The 20,151-nt window shown below is 55.3% G+C and overlaps 1 protein-coding gene across 2 annotated transcripts in view; it reads left to right on the top strand.

The window, feature by feature from the left end:
* The window catches only part of IGF1R (insulin like growth factor 1 receptor), a 121,809-nt gene that overhangs the window by 89,186 nt on the left and 12,472 nt on the right, over nt 1–20,151 (top strand). The window contains exons 3-19 of one of the 2 annotated variants that reach the window (XM_036355667.1): nt 3,859–4,171; nt 5,227–5,375; nt 6,034–6,178; nt 7,242–7,456; nt 8,021–8,147; nt 8,677–8,915; nt 9,549–9,716; nt 9,854–10,058; nt 10,664–10,947; nt 12,034–12,170; nt 12,657–12,816; nt 13,813–13,915; nt 15,186–15,250; nt 15,961–16,190; nt 16,528–16,638; nt 18,155–18,295; nt 19,854–20,013. In XM_036355667.1, coding sequence (XP_036211560.1) covers nt 3,859–4,171; nt 5,227–5,375; nt 6,034–6,178; nt 7,242–7,456; nt 8,021–8,147; nt 8,677–8,915; nt 9,549–9,716; nt 9,854–10,058; nt 10,664–10,947; nt 12,034–12,170; nt 12,657–12,816; nt 13,813–13,915; nt 15,186–15,250; nt 15,961–16,190; nt 16,528–16,638; nt 18,155–18,295; nt 19,854–20,013 — 2,952 coding nt within the window. The remainder of the gene's footprint in view (nt 1–3,858; nt 4,172–5,226; nt 5,376–6,033; nt 6,179–7,241; nt 7,457–8,020; nt 8,148–8,676; nt 8,916–9,548; nt 9,717–9,853; nt 10,059–10,663; nt 10,948–12,033; nt 12,171–12,656; nt 12,817–13,812; nt 13,916–15,185; nt 15,251–15,960; nt 16,191–16,527; nt 16,639–18,154; nt 18,296–19,853; nt 20,014–20,151) is intronic. The other variant, XM_036355668.1, reaches the window with a different exon arrangement.

Raw genomic sequence — 20,151 nt, 5'->3', positions numbered from 1 at the left:
GCCAAGAAGTTAGCCTAGGCCCTAGCCGGTTTGGCTCACTGGTTAGAGTGTCAGCCGGTGGACTGAAGGGCCTGCAGGTTTGAGTCAGGTCAAGAGCACGTACCTCGGTTTCAGGGGCACGTGTGGGAGGCAACCAGTCAATGTGTCTCTTTCACATCAATGTTTCTCTCTGTGTGCCTCATCCCCTCCATTCCGCTCTCTCTTAAAAAAATAAAATGAAAAAAATATTCTCAGGAGGTCAGGGTTCGATTCCCGGTCAGGGCACATGCCCAGGTTGCGGGCTCGATTACCAGTAGGGGGCGTGCAGGAGGCAGCCGATCCATGATTCTCTCCCAGCACTGATGTTTCTATCTGTCTCTCTCCCTTTCCCTTCCTCTTTGAAATTAATAAAAATATACATTTTTTTAAAAAGATCAATAACATGCTTATCCAATGCAATGCCTCCATCACCCACCAAAAAAAAAAATACGAAGCAACAGGCTTCCATGGGAATGGCAGATTTTGTTTTTTGTTTTTTTAATATATTTTATTGATTTTTTACAGAGAGGAAGGGAGAGGGATAGAGAGTTAGAAACATCGATGAGAGAGACACATCGATCAGCTGCCTCCTGCACACGCCCTACAGGGGATGTGCCCGCAACCAAGGTACATGCCCTTGGCCGGAATCGAACCTGGGACCCTTCAGTCCGCAGGCCGACGCTCTATCCACTGAGCCAAACCAGTCAGGGCTGTTTTTTTGTTTTTCATTTTCGCACTCATCTTTGCAAGGACAGTTAGTTAACCTCCTGCACGTGTATGGTTTTCCCGGGGCCCTTGTGACTCATCAGACACATGAACTGTTGCATTTTTGTGGGGGCAGGCGCGCCACGGCCCAGCCCCCCCAAACCTGCTTCTCCTGGGGTTCGCGTGGCCATCATTCTGTGGCCGCCCAAGACACCCTGCTCCCCGCCGTGCCCTGAGGACAGAGCTGACTCGCCCTGGAAACAAACGCCTGGCGGGTCTTTTGCGGTTTCCCCACAGCCGTAAGGAGACTCCAACCTCAGGAAGCAGGGCCGGCCGTCAGATTAGGTAACGGGAAGGCGCGCGGTGACGTTAGGCTCTGGAGTACGTGTTTCCACGCCCAGACACGTGCCATCAGGAAGGAACACGATCAAAGCAGGGACGACCAGGGAGGCCGGGAGGGCAATAAATGAGTTTCCTGGTGTATACTCACTGCTGTCCACGCCTCTCCTTCGTCACAGAAGCAGGGGGAGGAGGTGTGTATTCTTTCTCTCAGGCCACCTAAGATAGACACTTTTATTTCTTTACCTTACTGATTTCAGAGAGGAAGGGAGAGGGAGAGAGAGAGAGAGAAGCATCCATGATGAGAGAGAATCATGGATGGGCTGCCTCCTGCACGCCCCCTACTGGGGATGGAGCCCACAACCCGGGCATGTGCCCTGACCCGGAATCAAACCATTACCTCCTGGTTCATAGGTTGATGCTCCACCACTGAGCCGGACAAGACAAATACTTTCAAGGCACATACTAGATGCTTTTTTTAAGGGCTTAAAAAATATATAAACATACAGTAAAAACTTAAGCTCCCAAGAAGAAAATGGACCAAAGACACTAAGAGACATGTAAAGGGACCACAAGTGATTTTTTTGAAAAAAAAAAATGTGGGTGGTGGGGATTCCCAGCCTCACTAGCAGTCACAGAACCAGGAGGTCACGGTTCGATTCCCGGTCCGGGCACAGGCCTGGGTTGCAGGCTCGATCCCCAGTAGGGGGCGTGCAGGAGGCAGCCGGTCCATGATTTCTCTCTCATCATGGATGTTTCTCTCTCTCTCTCTCCCCTTCTTCCTCCCTCTCTCTGAAATCAATAAAAATATATTTTAAAAAGTAAGAAGGAATGTTCTTTGCGGCTCCCACTGGATACCCTGGGTGTATACAGTAGGCATCTATCAGCAGCGTGGATACCTGGGTCGATACCAGGAAGGCGTGTCACTGTCCAGAAACGGGCCCCAGCACCGGTGTTGAGATGCAGCCGCAACCAGAGCCAGAGGCCTCCCTCGCCCTCTGAGCTGAGCTTGCCCTTGAACGCGAGCCCCCGGTGTGTGTGTCCCTGCGGGGCCCGGGCCTGCCTTGTTAGGAAATCGGCGGCGACGCCGCGGAGCCCGCGGGGCCTCGCACAGCTCCGTGTACAGTAACAGAGAGTGGAACCAGGGCCGCGAGCTCGGAGCCTCAGACAAGCGATAAATATAGACTCCTCTCCCAATTCCTCTGCCCTTAGTCACGGAGGGACAGTGCGCGTTTCATAAACTTATAAGGAATATACAAACAGTTCCCGATCTAAAATAACTTGGAGTCATTTTGAAGTGTGTGAAAAAGATATTTTTTTCCCCCTCTCCGCCCTGGCCATGGAAGCATCTGTGACAGGCGACGGGCGTCTTTCTGTGGCCGTGCCTGGCGGTCACAACGCTGGGGAAGGTGGAGCAGAATCTATGGGGATCTTTCTCCTTCCTTTCTCTCTCTCTCTCCCCCTCTCCCTCCTCCTCCTCCTCCTCTTCTGGAGAAATACTACAAAATAATAAGAATAAAATTTTAAAAGCAGGCTGAGGGGGTGTGAGTTGTGTGTGAGACAGCTGTGCATCCCTGGTGAAGAACTGGACGCAGGCCGCCCTCACCACACTTCACTAGAGCAGGCGGGTCCTGCCTGGTCCGGGGAACTGTCTCCCCTCCTTTTCCTTAATTTTTTTTCTCCCATTAAATCTTGTCTAGCCTGGCCCGCAAGGCTCAGGGGTTGAGCATCGACCTAGGAACCAGGAGGTCACGGTTCCATTCCCCTTCGGGGCACATGCCCGGGTTGCAGGCTCCATCCCCAGGGTGGGGCATGCAGGAGGCAGCTGATTCATGATTCTCTGTTCTCATCGATGTTTCTCTCTCTCTCACCCTCTCCCTTCCTCTCTGATAATAAAAATATTTTTCTAATAAAATAAAATGGATTTAAAAAAAAAACCATAACCCACAGCCCCGCCAGAGGATTCCGGCCCGCCCTGCATTCCCCGAGGGTGGCGAGCCTGCTTTGTATCTTTGCGCTGGTGGCAGCCTTTTCTCCCCTCTCACTAATGAGCTCTTGAAATTTTTACTTGATACCGTTGCCATTGTAACTTGCCACCCCCCCCTCTGCTTTCTTGGGGGACCTTCTTTCTTCCATATCCTCTCAGTAGTCCGCCCAGCACCGCCTGTCGGGTCCGGGAGAGACGGAAGCCGTGCGACCGGTATTGTGTGGAGGTGACTGTTGCCTTTGTTGGCTAATGAAACGTTCGCAGCGGCATTCAGGAGCCATCGTCACCCGTTTCCCTGCACCCCTCGGCCTCCCCTCTGTACCGGCTGGGCAGGGACAAGGTCCCTGGGGCCGGGGATGGGGGGGGGGGGGGCACAGGCTGTTTCTCCCTCTGGCTGAGCCTAGGAATCGGTGATGAGCGTGAATCAGACTTGGTCTCGGGAATCAGACTTGTTTGGGGGGGCGGGTTCCGGGGGCCTTGGAGTCTCCCTGCGTCCAGTTGCTCCGTCTAGTAACTCAGCGGTTCTCAACCTTCTGGCCCTTTAAATACAGTTCCTCTGCCGAAACCAGTGTGGCTCAGTGGATAGAGCGTCAGCCTGCGGACTGAAAGGTCCCGGGTTCGATTCCCAGTCAAGGGCACAGGCCCGGGTTGCAGGCTCGATACCCAGTCGGGGGCAAGCAGGAGGCAGCCGATCCATGATTATCTCTCATCATTGATCTCCCTCTCCCTTCCTCTCTGAAATCAATAAAAATCTATTTTTTTTAAAAAAAGAAAAGCAACATGCTCACCGCGTCCCTTCTGCCCCACAGCCTGCCCGAGCGCGTGCGGGAAGCGGGCGTGCACGGACAACAACGAGTGCTGCCACCCCGAGTGCCTGGGCGGCTGCACGGCCCCCGACGACCAGGCGGCCTGCGTGGCCTGCAAGCACTACTACCACGAGGGCGTCTGCGTGACCGACTGCCCCCCCAACACCTACCGCTTCGAGGGCTGGCGCTGCGTGGACCGCGACTTCTGCGCCACCATCCCCAACGCCGACAGCTTCGAGCTGGAGGGCTTCGTCATTCACGACGGCGAGTGCATGCAGGAGTGCCCCTCCGGCTTCATCCGCAACGACAGCCTGAGGTCGGTCTCCCGGCCCGGGGGTCCCCCAGGCCCCAGCCTTTGTCCCTTCTGAGGGGGGGGGGGGACCCTGGGGAGGTGACGGGGGTGGGTCCACCTGAGAGAGCGGGCCTACGCTACATGTTGACAAATAGAAAGGGCGTCCCAAAATCCACGCAAGAAGTAATGTTGATAGAAAACACAGGTTTATAATGAAAAATTGTAAATTTGTTATGGGTTCATAAAGTACACAGTCTAGGGTGATGTATGGGATAGCACATCGGGTCAGTGGCCTCCACGGCTCTGCTGGCACATACGCAGCCTTTTGTTGAAATTTTCCGTGACCGTTTTTGCATACATGTGGCTGAATTTCGATGAGGCTCATTTTCATCTTGATGGCTTGGTTCATCGACAAAATTGTCGCATTCGGGGTTCAGAAAATCCACGAGGGATTGTTGGGAAACAAATGCATCCACAACGTGTGACTGTTTAGTGTGGGTGTTGGGCTGGAGGCATCATCAGACCATTCTTCTTCGAAAATGCGGCTGCTCAGGCAATAACAGTCAATGGTGCTCGCTATCGCGACATGATAATTCAGTTTACCCGATATGCTGTACCCTACAGAACCCTGTCCTGTATACTTTGTGAATCAATAAGAAATTTACAGCCCTGACCGGTTTGGCTCAGTGGATAGAGCGTCGGCCTGCGGACTCAAGGGTCCCGGGTTCGATTCTGATCAAGGGCATGTACCTTGGTTGCGGGCACATCCCCAGTAGGGGATGCTCAAGAGGCAGCTGATCGATGTTTCTAACTCTCTTTCCTTCTCCCTTCCTCTCTGTAAAAGATCAATAAAATATGTATTTTTTAAAAATGTACAATTTTTAATTATAAACCTGTGTTTTCCATCAAAATTACTTCTTGCGTGAATTTTGGGACACCCAATATTTTCAACAGCCACCACCACCACACAGCGGTGTGGATCGCGTGGCCGGCTAGAATGAACACGGATCCGTGTGGGCTCTCGTCGGGGCGAGGAGGCACTGACCTCGCATTTGGGGGGGCTTCTTTCTCTCCCGCAGCATGTACTGCATCCCCTGCGAAGGGCCGTGCCCCAAAATCTGTGAGGAAGACAAGGGGACGAAGACCATTGACTCCGTGACCTCGGCTCAGATGCTTCAGGGCTGCACCATCTTCAAGGGCAACCTGCTCATTAACATCCGCAGGGGGAGTAAGTATCTCTCCCTCCCTTCCCCCCCCCCCCCCCCCCCCCCGTGTCCGCCCCCCTCCCCCGCCCGCATCCTGCAGGATCTCTTGGTTTTCTTGGGTTGGTGCCATTTCTACCCGTCCCCGACTCACAACTGAAATACAGGCCTGGAGACACAGTGCGGAGCCCAGCCCGCTGGCTCAGGGGTTGAGCATCGACCCACGAACCAGGAGGTCACTGTTCGATTCACCATCAGGGCGCATGCCCTGTTGTGCACTCCATCCCCACTAGGGGGCGTGCGGGAGGCAGCCGGTCCACGATTCTCTCTCATCATGGATGTTTCCTTCTCCCTCTCCCTTCCTGTCTGAAATCAATAAAAATACGCGTTGTGTTTTGTTTTTTAAGAAAAACAAAATACAACAAAAAGCTGCTCTCCCGACGCGGTGGCCTTAGCTAATTGGCGGCCTGGCATTTATGATTTTACTTCCTTTTCCTCCGCCTGGGAGCTACCACGTCCAGCCTCCTACAAACACACCTTCCACCGCCTGGGGGTGGGGGTGGGGGTGGGGGGTGGAGGGGGCTCCCGCACCAGCAGCCTGAGCATCTCAGAGTCACCCCCAGAGCAGGCCCTGCCATGGCGTCACTTGCGAGAGCTGGGTGACGCGGCGCCCCCTTCCCGCAGATAACATCGCCTCGGAACTGGAGAACTTCATGGGGCTCATCGAGGTGGTCACGGGCTACATCAAGATCCGCCACTCCCACGCACTGGTCTCCCTGTCCTTCTTCAAGAGCCTCCGCCAGATCCTCGGCGAGGACCAGCTGGAGGGGTGAGTGCTGCCTGCGCGCGCCTGCGCGGCCCAGGGTCGGCTGTGCCCTTGGAGGGTTCTGTGTTCCCGAGGTAAGAGCCCCCTCTTGTCAAGAAGAAAAAAGGAGCCCTGGCCGGTGTATCTCAGTGGTTAGAGCGTCAGCCTTATGAACCAGGAGGTCCCCGGTTCGATTCCCGGTCAGGACACAGGCCCGGGTTGCACTGTGGCTCGATCCCCAGTGGGGGGCGTGCAGGAGGCAGCCAATCCGTGATTCTCTCTCATCATGGATGTTTCTCCCTCCCTCTCCCTTCCTCTCTGAAATCAATAAAAAAAAAATTTTTTTTTTTTTAAATATAGTCTTTGGATGTAAAGGCAGTGAGCCTTGAAACAATGAGGAAATTGCACTTACTGAGTAACTGACTGGACAAGGGTTTCGGTGTTGTTTCTCTGTCCCTTACGCCGGCTCCGTATGCCTGGGTTTTGTGGCTCCCGGGATCCGGTTCCCCGGCCTTCTCCGTGCTGTAAACAGCCTTTGTGTTCGCGGCGGAAAGATCGCCTTGGTTCTCAGAGAGGTTCACCCCACACACAGCCTTTCCGCGTGCCTGTGGCTCGCGCGTCAGACTCCCGGTTCCGGATGCTGTTTAAATTTATTTTTACTGATTTCAGACAGGAAGGGAAGGGGGTGGGGGGGAGAGAAAGAGAGAGAGAGAGAAAGAGACATCAATGATGAGAGAGACGTAATGACTGGTTGCCTCCCACACATGCCCAGAACCAGGGCCGGGGGTGGAACCTGTACCCAGGTACGTACCCCTGGCTGGGAACGGGGCCTGAGACCCTTTGGTCTGCACGCCGACACTCTAACCACATAGCAACCCGGCCAGGGCTCCGTATCGACGTGAATACACGGCCCTCGCATCCCGTGATCGCCACTGTTAAGGGTAACTGTTCGCATAGGCCACCGACGGCTCCGTTTCTCCCGGCCGAGACGTGCCCTCCGGAGCCGCGGGGACGTGTGGGGCCGGCGGCGGCTGGAGCGGAGGGGGCCGGGGCGTCGGGGCGCTCACGCCGGCCGCTGTGTTGGCAGGAACTACTCCTTCTACGTCCTGGACAACCAGAACCTGCAGCAGCTGTGGGACTGGGACCACCACAACCTGACCATCAAGTCCGGGAAGATGTACTTCGCCTTCAACCCCAAGCTGTGCGTGTCCGAGATCTACCGCATGGAGGAGATGACGGGGGCCAAGGGGCGCCAGGGCAAAGGCGACATCAACACCCGGAACAACGGGGAGCGGGCCTCCTGTGAGTGGGTGCCTGTGTGCGCACACATGTATGTGTGTGTGCATGTGTGCACACGTGTGTGCGTGTGTTGGCGACATGCAGCTCAATCTCTGCCTTTACTGTCTCTTAATTCTCCTCTAATCCAAACCCTGTGGGCCCTGCTGGGTAATAAAGGGACCCCTCTTCCAATCAAGACCATCCGTGTGTGTGTGTGTGTGTGTGTGTGTGTGTGTGTGTGTGTCCGTCCCTCCTCATTCCACCCGGGGGGTGAGTGGGGGGACACGGGGCCTCCTTCAGGAGCCCTTGGGAGCTCCGTGGGGTGAAACCCATATTTGGGTTGTTTCTTAGTAGAAATAAGAAAGCCACTGAGACGTCCAGAGAGGAGCTCTGGGGGGGGGGCGGGGGTCCATGCTGCCTCCTTGGGCCCTCCCCCGCTGTCACATGACATCCGTCGCTGCCTGTGACCGCAGTCAGGGAGCAGCAGCCTTAGAGAGGAGGGAAGCGGCGCAGGGCAGGGGACCCCGCAGACACGGGGAGCAGGAGGTGGTGGGGGTCCGCCCCTCACGGCTGTGCTCTGCGCCCCAGGTGAGAGCGACATGCTGCACTTCACCTCCACCAACACCTGGAAGAACCGCATCATCGTCACGTGGCACCGGTACCGGCCCCCAGACTACAGGGACCTCATCAGCTTCACCGTCTACTACAAGGAAGCGTGAGTCCTGCCGGCGGCCCATCCTGGGGGCGGGGGTGGCGGGGGGGTGGGTCCTTGCTTCCTCCCCTGTTACCTGACGTCCCTCACTGCCAGTGGCAGCCACACGTGAGAAGGCACTGGCTTCAGGGGGTGGAGGCGTTTGAATAAAATAAATGCAAAGGAGCCCGGCCCGCGTGGCCCAGGGATTGAGCATCAACCTATGAACCAGGAGGTCACAGTTCAATTCCCGGTCAGGGCACTTGCCCAGGTTGCAGGCTCGACCCCCAGTAGGGGGTGTGCAGGAGGCAGCCCATCCATGATTCTCTCTCATCATGGAAGTTCCTCTCTCTCTCCCTCTCCCTCTCTCTGAAATCAATACCAATATATTTCTTTAAAAAAAGAAAGGGGTTGTTTTTAATAATAATAATAAAATAAGATAAATAGGTAGATAAACATAAACAAAATAAAAAAAGAGCAGGGAGGGTTTCTGAGAGCCCGGGTCGGTCGGCGCCCAGGGCGGCCCTGAGCTTCTCGCTCGCCCGTCTCCCAGGCCCTACAAGAACGTCACCGAGTACGACGGCCAGGACGCCTGCGGCTCCAACAGCTGGAACATGGTGGACGTGGACCTGCCCGCCAACAAGGACGTGGAGCCCGGCATCCTGCTGCACGGCCTGAAGCCCTGGACGCAGTACGCCATCTACGTGAAGGCCGTGACGCTGACCATGGTGGACAACGACCACATCCGCGGGGCCAAGAGCGACATCCTCTACCTCCGCACCAACGCCTCAGGTACCGCGTGGCCGCCGCCTCAGTCCCCCGCACCCGCTCTCTCCTCTCCCTCCCTCCCTCTCCCTCTCTTCCCTCCCTCCCTCCTTCCCTCTCTCTTTGTCTCTCCCTCTCTCTTTCCCTCCCTTCCTCCCTTCTTCCCTCCCTCCCTCTCCCTCCTACCCTCCCTCCCTCTCATCCTCTCTCCTCCCTCCCTCCCTTCCCCTCCCTCTCCCTTCCTCTCTCGCTCCCTCCCTTTCCTCCTCCTCCTCCTCCTCCTCCTACCCACCGCCCTCCTTCCAGCCCCTTTTACTTCCCCTTTTCATCTGGGTTCTTGCCGTTTGAACCAGTGACTCCCAAATCTCAGATGAAACGCGTGCTGCTCGTGTTCACCGCCTGCAACACGTGTGCAGACTCCACACGTGGACTCGCTGGGGGCTCCCGGGCATCCTCCCGCCCCGGGTCCCTCACCACCTTGTCCGGCCGCCGCTCAGCCACGTGTGGCTCCCCGAGGTGACCGGTCATGGATGCCCAGATGCCGGCACTGGCCTGCGCTCGCGGCCCTCCTCTCCCGGCCGGACGGGGTTTGCACGGAGTCTGAGGGCCTGGATCTCGGGTCCCTTCCGGCTCCCGAAACGCCCTCTGTTCTCCTTCCAGTGCCTTCCATCCCCCTGGACGTCATCTCGGCCTCCAACTCGTCCTCCCAGCTGATCGTCAAGTGGAACCCGCCCTCCCTGCCCAACGGCAACCTCAGCTACTACATTGTGCGTTGGCAGCAGCAGCCGCAGGACGCCTACCTGTACCAGCACAACTACTGCTCCAAAGGCACGCGGCTGCGGCGGGCGGGGGCGGGGGGCGCCACGGGGCCTGTGTCCCAGCCCCCAGGGGACGCAGGCCAGGTCGGGGGCCATGACCTCCCAGCGGGGTGACCTGGCCCTCCGGCGCCTCTCTCCCCCGAGCAGACAAGCTCCCCGTCCGCAAGTACACGGACGGCACCTTCGACATCGAGGAGGTGACGGAGAACCCCAAGACCGAGTCGTGCAACACCCCCAAGGGGCCCTGCTGCGCGTGTCCCAAAACCGAGGCCGAGAAGCAGGCGGAGAAGGAGGAGGCCGAGTACCGCAAAGTCTTCGAGAACTTCCTGCACAACTCCATCTTCGTGCCCAGGTGCCCTCCCGGCCGAGAGTCTGTCCCGGCTGCTGGCGGGCTCCCCGGGCGGGCCTGTCGCCTCCCCTCCCCCCCTAGTAGTGGGTGGATCCATGACTTTGGGGTGGCACCAAGTCACCATCAAGGAGGGACAAGCTCCCGGCAGCCGGCGTGGCTCAGTGGTTGCACGTTGACCTCTGAACCAGGAGGTCACGGTTCCATTCCCGGTCAGGGCACATGCCCGGGTCGCAGGCTCAATCCCCAGTAGGGGGCGTGCAGGAGGCAGCCGGTCCATGATTCTCTCTCATTATGGATGTATCTCTCTCTCTCTCTCTCTCTCTCTCTCTCTCTCTCTCTCTCTCTCTCTCTCCCTCTGCCATCCTCTCTGAGATCAATACAACTATATATTTAAAAAAATAAAAATGAAAAAATAGGAAGGAAATCCCTGTACTATTGGTTGGCTCTTAGCCAGGAGGGCTGCATCGCTCCTTTCATTCCCGGGTGACGAGTTTGCTTTTCTCTCCGTGACTCCAATGCGAGGCGGAGACAAGACAGAAGCGGTGGAGGCCCCTGCGAGCCTGGTGAGGCCCCTGCGAGCCTGGTGTGTGTGTGTGTCTCCTCTGCAGGCCCGACAGGAAGCGCAGGGACGTGGGGCAGATCTCCAACACCACCCTTTCCGGCCGGAGCAGGAACAGCACGGTGACGGACCCCTTCAACAGCACGGACTCGGACGACAGGGAGACGGACTACCCTTTCTTCGAGAGCAGGGTGGACAAGAAGGAAAGGACCGTCATCTCCAACCTGAAGCCCTTCACCCTCTACCGCATCGACATCCACAGCTGCAACCACGAGGCCGAGAAGCTGGGCTGCAGCGCCTCCAACTTCGTCTTTGCGAGAACCATGCCTGCAGGTACGGCGCGATCCAGCTGCACCCTCCCCGAGACTCCCTGCTTGTTACAGAATGGGGGCTGCCGGGCCGGCGTGGCTCGGTGGTTGAGCGTCGACCGAGGAACCAGAAGGTCAGGGTTCGATTCCCGGTCAGGGCTGGTGCCCCGATTGCGGGCTTGAGCCCCAGTAGGGGGCGTGCCAGCCGATCAGTGATTCTCTCTTGTCGTTGATGTTTCCGTTTCTCTCTCCCTTCCTTTCTAAAATAAATAAAAACATATTTATAAAAATAAGGAAATAAATAAAAAGAGTGAGTGCTCCTGTGGGGGCAGCCTGGCAGACCCCTCCTGGCGACATCACTCCCATCCCCAGAACCCCCGCACAGAGTACAGAAGAGCACGGAGGTCGCTTCAAGGTCACCGCTGCTCCCCCGGCGGGGTTCAGGGCGCGCATCTCCATAGCCTTTCCCATCTGTGCCAGGTCCCTCCCGAGTCCGCACGGCTTCAGCAAAGTCCCCAGGTCGCTGCCTTGACTCCGAGTGACCGTCACTCCCCAGGGTCATCTCCTGGAGCCGCCCTTGGTCCTCCTTGTTGGGTCTTCCCCATCCCCTTCTGGTCAGAAGCTGCCTGTCGCTCAGACCGGTGCCCACCCATCTTTAAGGATGGATGCAGCCCTAGCCGGTTTGACTCAGTGGACAGAGTGTCAGCCTGCAGACTGAAGGGTCCCGGGTTCGATCCCCAGTAGGGGGCGTGCGGGAGGCAGCCGATCCATGAGTCTTTCTCTCATGGATGTTTCTCTCTCTCTCTCTTCCTCTCTGAAATCAATAGAAATAAAAGACTTTTAAAAAAAATTAAAAGGATGGGTGCGGTGCCCGGTTCCCTGTCCCGGAGGTGGCAGGGGCTGGCCGAGGCTGGCGTCACGAGACTCGCGGGGCATCACGTGCCTCCGCCTCCCAGACCGGGGCTGGGTGCAGGCCTCCAGCTCACGGGGAGTGTGTGGTCGCCGCCCTCCGTCTTGGGTTGGAGGAGGGCGGGCGTGGATGAGCCCGGCGTTGGCATCCCTCCCGGGGGACGGAATCCGACTTCATCGCTTGTGTTTAATGGTTACACAGACGGAGCGGATGACATTCCCGGGCCGATAACCTGGGAGGTGAAGCCTGACAACACCATCTTCTTAAAGTGGCCCGAACCGGAGAATCCCAACGGACTGATTCTCATGTATGAGATAAAATACGGATCGCAGGTCGAGGTAAGACCGGGCCGGGGACCGTGTCCGCGTGTGTCTCCTTCCCAGGAGACCAGGGGTCCCAGTACGGCACAGCCCCTCCTGCTTAGCTTGACTTTAAATAATAAAATAAAGGCTGAGCCCGGCCGGCATGGCTCAGAGCGTCGACCTGTGAACCAGGAGGCCAGGGTTCAATTCCCGATCAGGGCACATGCCTGGGTTGTGGGCTCGATCCCCAGTAGGGGGCGTGCAGGAGGCAGCTGATCCATGATTCTCTCTCATCATTGTTTCTCTCTCTCTTCCCCTCTCCCTTCCTCTCTGAAATCAATAGAAATATATTAAAAAAAAAAAAAAAAAAAAAAAAACTTGGGTGCCTTTGAAGGCTTGCTTGCTTCCCTGCGATTGCAAATCAGGATCACAGACAGGTGGGAGGGAGAGGCTGGGCCGCGAGAGCCGCCCGTTTCTCGCCTGTCTGTGGGAGGTGACGTGTATCTGTCTCCCTCCCCCCAGGACCAGCGGGAGTGCGTGTCGCGGCAGGACTACCGGAAGCACGGAGGGGCCAAGCTGCAGAAGCTCAGCCCGGGGAACTACACGGCCCGCATCCAGGCCACCTCTCTGTCGGGGAACGGGTCCTGGACGGAGCCCGTGTTCTTCTACGTCCAGGACAAAGGTGAGGCCGGGGGAGGGAGCCGCTGGGAGGCGGGAGAAACGGGGTTCGGGACTGGGGAAGCCGGGGTCGTCCTGGCCGTTCGCTTCTCCGTCCTGGGAGTGCCGGTGACAGGGACGCGCCGGGGCTGCAGGGAGCTCAGGGCTCTCGGACTCCTAACTGGACTGTGATGTCGGGGGAGAATTCAGAGCTACTTGGGCAAGGGGTGCCATGCAGCTATTGTGTGTGTGTGTGTGTGTGTGTGTGTTTTATATTTTTACTGATTTCAGAGAGGAAGGGAAAGGGAGCTAGAAACATCAATGATAAGAGAGAATCATTGATTGGCTGCCTCCTGCACGCCCCCACACTGGGGATCGAGCCTGCAACCCAGGCCTGTGCCCCGACTGGGAATCGAACTGGGACCTCCTGGTTCATAGGTCGACAGTCAACCACTGAGCCACACCGGCCGGGCTATGTGTGTGCGTGTGTTTTAATTGTCTGTGGCACTGTGTTAAGACAGATAAGAAGGCCAGTACACGGCTCGAGCACTGGATAAGTAAGAATCTCTGCATTTTATTTCAGCAAATGCATGCATTTCCCGTTACAGTCGTTAAGCTGCAGACAGAGGCTGTTTTGCTGGAGCCCATCGGGGGAACTATGATGGCAGGGTACCCTGAACTTTAAAAAGAAAAACGGGCCCCAGCAGGCGTGGCTCGGGGGTTGAGCATTGACCTTTAACCCAGGAGGTCTCGGTTCCATTCCTGGTCAGGGCACACGCCCAGGCTGCGGGCTCCATCCCCGGAAGGGGGGCGTGCGGGAGGCAGCCGAGCCTTGATTCTCTCTCATCATTGATGTTTCTCTCTGCCTTTCCCTCTCTCTCTAAAGATCAATGGAAAAATATCCTCGGATGAGGATTAACAAAAAAAAATGAATGAGTGAGTGAATGAATGAATGAATGAAATGAAACGAGTAGCCTGTTCACCTCGTGACCTTTGCCCCTTGCCCCTTGCACTCCCGCAGCAGCGTTTGACAGCCACGCCCACCTGGTCATCGCGCTGCCCATCGCCATCGTGCTGACCGTCTTGGGGCTGGCCCTCACGCTGTACGTCATCCACAGGAAGCGGTGAGTGGCGCGGGGGGCAGACGCCCAGGTGGGTGTCGGGCGCTCGGGGGCGACGGGGTGCGGGTTAAGGTCAACTTTTTGAGGCAACAGTTTGGGGCTCGGAAAAGCTGGTTTTCCAATCCGATGTGCTTCCTGGGAACAGAGAACGTTTTATTTGTTTGTTTGTTTTTGGTGAATCTTCACTCGAGGATATTTTTCCATCGATTCTTAGGGAGGGTGGATGGGGGGGTGGGGAGAGAGAGAGGAACATTGATGTGAGAGAGACACATTAATGGGTTGCCTCCTGCACATGCCCCGACCCGGGCCAGGATCAGGTTTGCAACCCAGGTACGTGCCTTCGACCGGGAATTGAACTCAGAGCCCTTGTTTCGTGGGCCGACGCTCTGTCCACTGAGCCAAACCGGCCAGGGTGAGAATGTTTGCTGATGATTCAACAGCGACACCATTTTTCTGATGGCGACGTCGTCCCCTCACTGGCCACTCAATCACACAGACGCCGCTGCCCTGCTAAGCTCCCCCAAGCCTGACCCGTTAGCCCTGTCGACCCAGTGACCCTTTGTGTTCATTTCCAATGAAGTTCAGAGATGAACGTTCTTTCAAAACTGTAGTCTGGCCTGGCTGGCATGGCTCAGTGGTTGAGCATCGACCTATGAACCAGGAGGTCACGGTTTGAGTCCGGGTCAGGGCACATGCCCGCGTTGTGGGCTCGATCCCCAGTGTGGGGCGTGCAGGAGGCAGCCGATCCATGATTCTCTTTCATATTGATGTTTCTATCTCTCTCTCCCTCTCCCTTCCTCTTTGAAATTAATAAAAATATACCTTAAAAATTAATAAGTAAAGGCTCTAATCTGCCCTAGCCGGTTTGGCTCAGTGGATAGAGCATCAGCTCAGGGACTGAAGGATCCCGGGTTCGATTCCTGTCAAGGGCACATGCCTGAGTTGCAGTCTTGATCCCCACCCCAGGAGGCAACCAATCCATGTGTCTCTCTCACATCGATGTTTCTCTCTCTCAGTCTCTCCCCCTCCCTTCCACTCCCTCAAGAAAAAAAAAAAAATCAATGGGAAAATATCCTCACGTGAGGATTAACAAAAAAAATAAATAAAAAAGGCTCTCGTCTGAGGGCTCCAAGGTCCACTCACTCTTTCTCCGGGAGCTGGATGAAACAGAATGAATAAAACGGCGACAAAAGAGATGCGAGTCTCTACAGAAACGCGTGGGGATGGATGGGGTTTTTTCTTTGCCTAACGTGTCCCCCTTTGGCTGGCGCAGTAATCGGATGGGGAATGGAGTGCTGTACGCGTCTGTGAACCCGGAGTATTTCAGCGCGGCCGACGGTAAGCTCAGCTCCCTGCGTGGGGGCGCCGGTCCGGCTGCTTTCGGGAGGGTGGCTCACCTCGGGGAGGAAGAGGTCTGCATGATTTGGAGGTACTCCGTCTTCGGTAACACTTCTTTATATATATATATAAAAAAAAATCAAAGTTCTTAGCAGTTCGCTGAGTATCTCAAAAATCCCGCACTGCCCAGCCGGTGTGGCTCAGTGGTTGCGCGTCAGCCCATGAAATCTTCACGTTCTTTCTTGTCCTTTGTCTTTGAAACCCAGGGTAGATCTTAGACTTACAGCATATCTCCAGGTGGACTGCTTTCTGCGTCTTATTTCTCATTATTTTTTTTAAACGTATCTTTATTGTGGAAAGTATGACCCATGTCCCCCTTGGTTTTTTGGGTGTTTTTTTTTTCCCATTGACACCCCCCAACCACCTCCATTCCGCACCGGTCGTTCTTCTTATGTGCTGTTAGTACCCTCGAATTTTCTGGGGCTCCTTGAGGATTTGAAATGCCAGAATTTGAGGGCACGGTTGCCTCCTGGAATGCACAGCACGTGGGACATGGCGGGACAAGCCCAGTCGCTGCCCCCCATGTCCTCCTAGGCTGGCTTGGGGAAGCGGCATGGTGCATTCTTCTCCCCAGAGGTTCCCCCCCAAATCACGTGCTGCCCAGGCGCCCGTGGCTACCCCCCCTTCAGCTCCCTTTTCTTCCTCCGCAGTGTACGTGCCCGACGAGTGGGAGGTGGCCCGGGAGAAGATCACCATGAACCGGGAGCTGGGCCAGGGCTCCTTCGGCATGGTGTACGAGGGCGTGGCCAAGGGCGTGGTCAAGGACGAGCCGGAAACCAGGGTGGCCATCAAGACCGTCAACGAGTCGGCCAGCATGCGGGAGCGGATCGAGTTCCTCAACGAGGCCTCGGTGATGAAGGAGTTCAACTGTCACCACGTGGTAAGAGCAGGCGGATCCCGGCACGGGGAGGACCATGGCGGGAGAGGCCACGCCTGTGGGTTTGGCGACTCACCCCCCTCCGGTGTCCAGAGTCCCCCTCCTCCCCCCCCCCCCACCACCTCACTGCTGCCCCCAGACACCTGTGCACACGGAGACTCTGGGTGTGACAGGCTGTGGCCGTGAATGATGTGAATATCCAGATGGCCCTTGACAGGAAAAAGGTTCCCCACCCCTGACACGCGGGGGGTTGGCCCGTGCATCTGGGCGGTGGGGGTGCACCCACCCCACGTGGGTGCTCCTCTCAGTCCTCCTCTCTGTCTCTCTCCCTCCCCCCCAGGTGCGTTTGCTGGGCGTGGTGTCCCAGGGCCAGCCGACCCTGGTCATCATGGAACTCATGCCCCGCGGAGACCTCAAGAGTTACCTCAGGTCTCTGAGACCGGAAATCGAGGTGAGTTTGGGTTTTGTTTGTTTGTTTTTAATATATATGTTCTGTTGTTGTTGAACTAACCTCACCCATGCATATTTTTCCCCATTGATCTTTAGAGATAACCTTGCACGATTTTAGCGCCATCCAAAAAGAAATCATCAATCTCTGTGTTGAGCTTCAAATCCTTTTTATAAAAAAATATATTTTTTGATTTTTTTTTTTAGAGAGAGGGGAAGGGAGAGAGAGAGAAACATCATCAATTGGCCACTGTTGGTAAATGTTTCCCAAAATCACGCTTAATAGAAAAAGACATGTTAAGTTTTTTCCTATTTCGCTTTCCGAAGCAATGGCTAGCGCCCAAGGTTATCTTAGCCAAAATTTGGTTATCATAAGATGTTCTCCGGTAATTTTTAAACAAAACATTAAGTAATCTCATTGCGGGAGAGCTTACAGCTCTGCCCTCTCCTGCCACCTTTGAATCTCTCTGCACCAGAGGCGGATTTGGCAGCGGGGTTTCATTTCTTATTGCAGATTTTAGATTCCAAATACAAATTAAGATTTTAATTTAGACAGGAAACCACATCGAGGTGACCATGGCACTCTTTTTTTTTTTTTTCCCAGCCTGATTTAAAAGAGTACCTTTTAATATTCCAATTTCTTTATAATTTGGGTTTTTTGCACAGGTGATTCTATTCACGGAGAACAAAACATTTCAGGGTTAGGACATGGAGGGGGCCATGAAGGCCATTTCTTCCAATTTTTTTTTTCTTTCTGCTCCTCTATAGGAGCGGAGGGTGCACGGGGAGGAGATTTATCCTCCCCGGCCTCTCCTAAAGGCTCTAGCAAATGAAATACCGTTTCCCACAAGGGGTAACCATTTGGAGGCAAGTTTTTTCCCTGCTGCTGACTTTTTTTTTTTTTTTTTCAAGTTCTGGCTAACATTTTGGCAAACATTCAAGATCTCATGTACCTTTTTCAAGAAAACAAGGGTTATGTTCTATAATAACATGCAAAGACTATAAGAGATTACCTTCTAGCCAGGACTGGTTTGGCTCGGTGGATAGAGCGTCGGCCTGCGGACTGAAGGGTCCCGGGTTCGATTCCGGTCGGGGGCATGTACCTTGGTTGCGGGCACATCCCCAGTGGGGAGGCGTGCAGGAGGCAGCTGGTTGATGTTTCTCTCTCATCGATGTTTCTAACTCTCTATCCCTCTCCCTTCCTCTCTGTAAAAAAAAAAATCAATAAAAAAAATTTAAAAAAAAAAAAGAAAGGGATTACCTTCTAAAACTTTAACTCCTTAAGCATGCAAATTGAAAGTCTATAATAAAGTTCCTTACTTTTTAAAAGCCGAATCCTACCCCTTTAGCCTGGTTAAGAAAACAGTCCCCACCCCGCCTACAGATCCGGGCTTCTGTGGCTGATTGTGGGCTTTTGTGTGGGGTGAGGTAGTCCCCCACGTTTACGGTGCCTACCTTCAGGGTGAGTTCTTTGTTCCTCACTTTGCCGGTGATCGCTCTTGCGAAACCTTCACTTCCAGAGTTCCCGTCGGTCGCCAGAGGTCGTAAATGTTTCCCTCCACGTCCCGCGTGGCTCAGGGTTCAGGATCTGGAAGAGGAGCCGCACACAAATCAAAGAGAAAAGACACGAGATAATTTGGAAATATTGGGGGAACAGGCAGGTAAGTCCAGCTCCGGAGAAAGTCTTTCCTCTTGTCCCTTTCCTCTTTCATTTGTGTGCGGCTCCTCTTCCAGACCCTGAACCCTGAGCCACGGGGCGGGGGGACGTGGAGGGAAACATTTACGACAGGCTGCCTCCCGATTGGCTGCCCTCCTGCACGCCCCCTACTGGAGAGCCCGCAACCAGAGCTTGTGCCCTGATCGGGGCTCGAACCGGTGACCTCATTGTTCCTGGGTCGATGCTCAACCACTGAGCCACACCAGCCAGGCGTGAGCTTCAAATTCTAAACGGGCTGAAGTCTGTGCCATTTTCTTTCTCTTTTTTAAAATATATTTTATTGATTTTTTACAGAGAGGAAGGGAGAGAGATAGAGAGTTAGAAACATCGATGAGAAACATTGATCAGCTGCCTCCTGCACATCTCCTACTGGGGATGTGCCCACAACGCAGATACGTGCCCTTGACCGGAATCGAACCTGGGACCTTTCAGTCCGCAGGCCGACGCTCTATCCACTGAGCCAAACCGGTTTCGGCTGTCTGTGCCGTTTTCATTCGTCACCCTGGTGCCCCGCCCCCCCTGTTGTGCGAACCCACGAGCCCACTTATTAACACATGGAGGCGTGACTTTTAAGTGAGTGATTCTGAGAATAGACCGATAGATGAATACTTAGTAGCAACACTCCCCGTACCCCCCCTCCCCCCACCCCTCCCTGTCGGAGTCTCTGTCTCCCCCCCTCTCGGTGCTTAATCTTTTGTTTTCTTTGAATGCGCAATTTCATCATCTTCCAGGGAGCAGTTTCTTCATTTCAGTTCTGAGTATCTGTGCCCATGTGGCTTCTTCAGTCACAGCAGACAGAGGAAGCCACACGGGCACAGACGCTCAGAACTGAAATGAAGTTCTGTGCATCCCTTCGGCTGGGCCGAATGCGCTTGGTGGTTCTGGGAGGGCCACGAGTGTGGGCGGAGGCCACTGGCGCCCACCCCCCGCTCCACCCAACAAGGGGCCCCAGCGCCCCTGTTCTGTCCGACTCGAAAGAGCAAAGGCCGGTCCCCAGTTGTGCCTGTGGGTGTTTCTCTCTGCAGCCCTGTGTGATGCGGTGGGCCGGCCGGCAGCGCACGACTTGATTGCGAAGCAGATGCTGTGGTCTCCGCAATAACACAGTCCTTCTCCTTTTTAAAAAAAAAAAAAAATATATATATATATATATATATATATATATATATATATTTTATTGATTTCAGAAAAGAAGGGGGAAGGAGAGGGAAAGATAGAAACATCAATGATCAGGGAGAATCATGGATCGGCTGCCTCCTGCACACCCCCTACTGGGGATGGAGCCCACAACCCCAGGCATGTGCCCTGACCAGGAATCGAACCGTGACCTCCTGGTTCATAGGTCAATGCTCAACCCCTGAGCCGCACCGGCCGGGCGAACACGTTCCTTCTGAACAAGGCCCGATTCCTGAGCGGAATAAGGCTCAGGCTGAGCGAAGATGGGTTTACAAACCTCGAGAAACGCCTAGATTCTCACGTGAATTGTTTTTTTGCGTCTCCAACAGAATCACCCCGTCCTCTCGCCGCCGACCCTCAGCAAGATGATCCAGATGGCCGGGGAGATTGCGGACGGCATGGCGTACCTCAACGCCAACAAGTTCGTGCACAGGGACCTGGCTGCCCGGAACTGCATGGTGGCTGAAGATTTGACTGTCAAGATCGGAGGTGAGTTCTTAGCTGCCAAGATCTGGGCAGGGCCTCGACGCGCGTGTTTTAGGGGGCGCGTCGGGGTGGGCCTCCCCGTGGGGAGGTTTTCCCGTGCATCTCCTGGGCGCAGAGGCTTGCTCTTGGGAGTAACGTCTT

Source organism: Myotis myotis, unplaced genomic scaffold (assembly GCF_014108235.1).
Source record: "Myotis myotis isolate mMyoMyo1 unplaced genomic scaffold, mMyoMyo1.p scaffold_m19_p_23, whole genome shotgun sequence".
NCBI lineage: Eukaryota > Metazoa > Chordata > Mammalia > Chiroptera > Vespertilionidae > Myotis > Myotis myotis.
The sequence above is the reverse complement of the archived record's forward strand: the minus strand, read 5'-3'. Positions and strand labels throughout refer to the sequence as shown.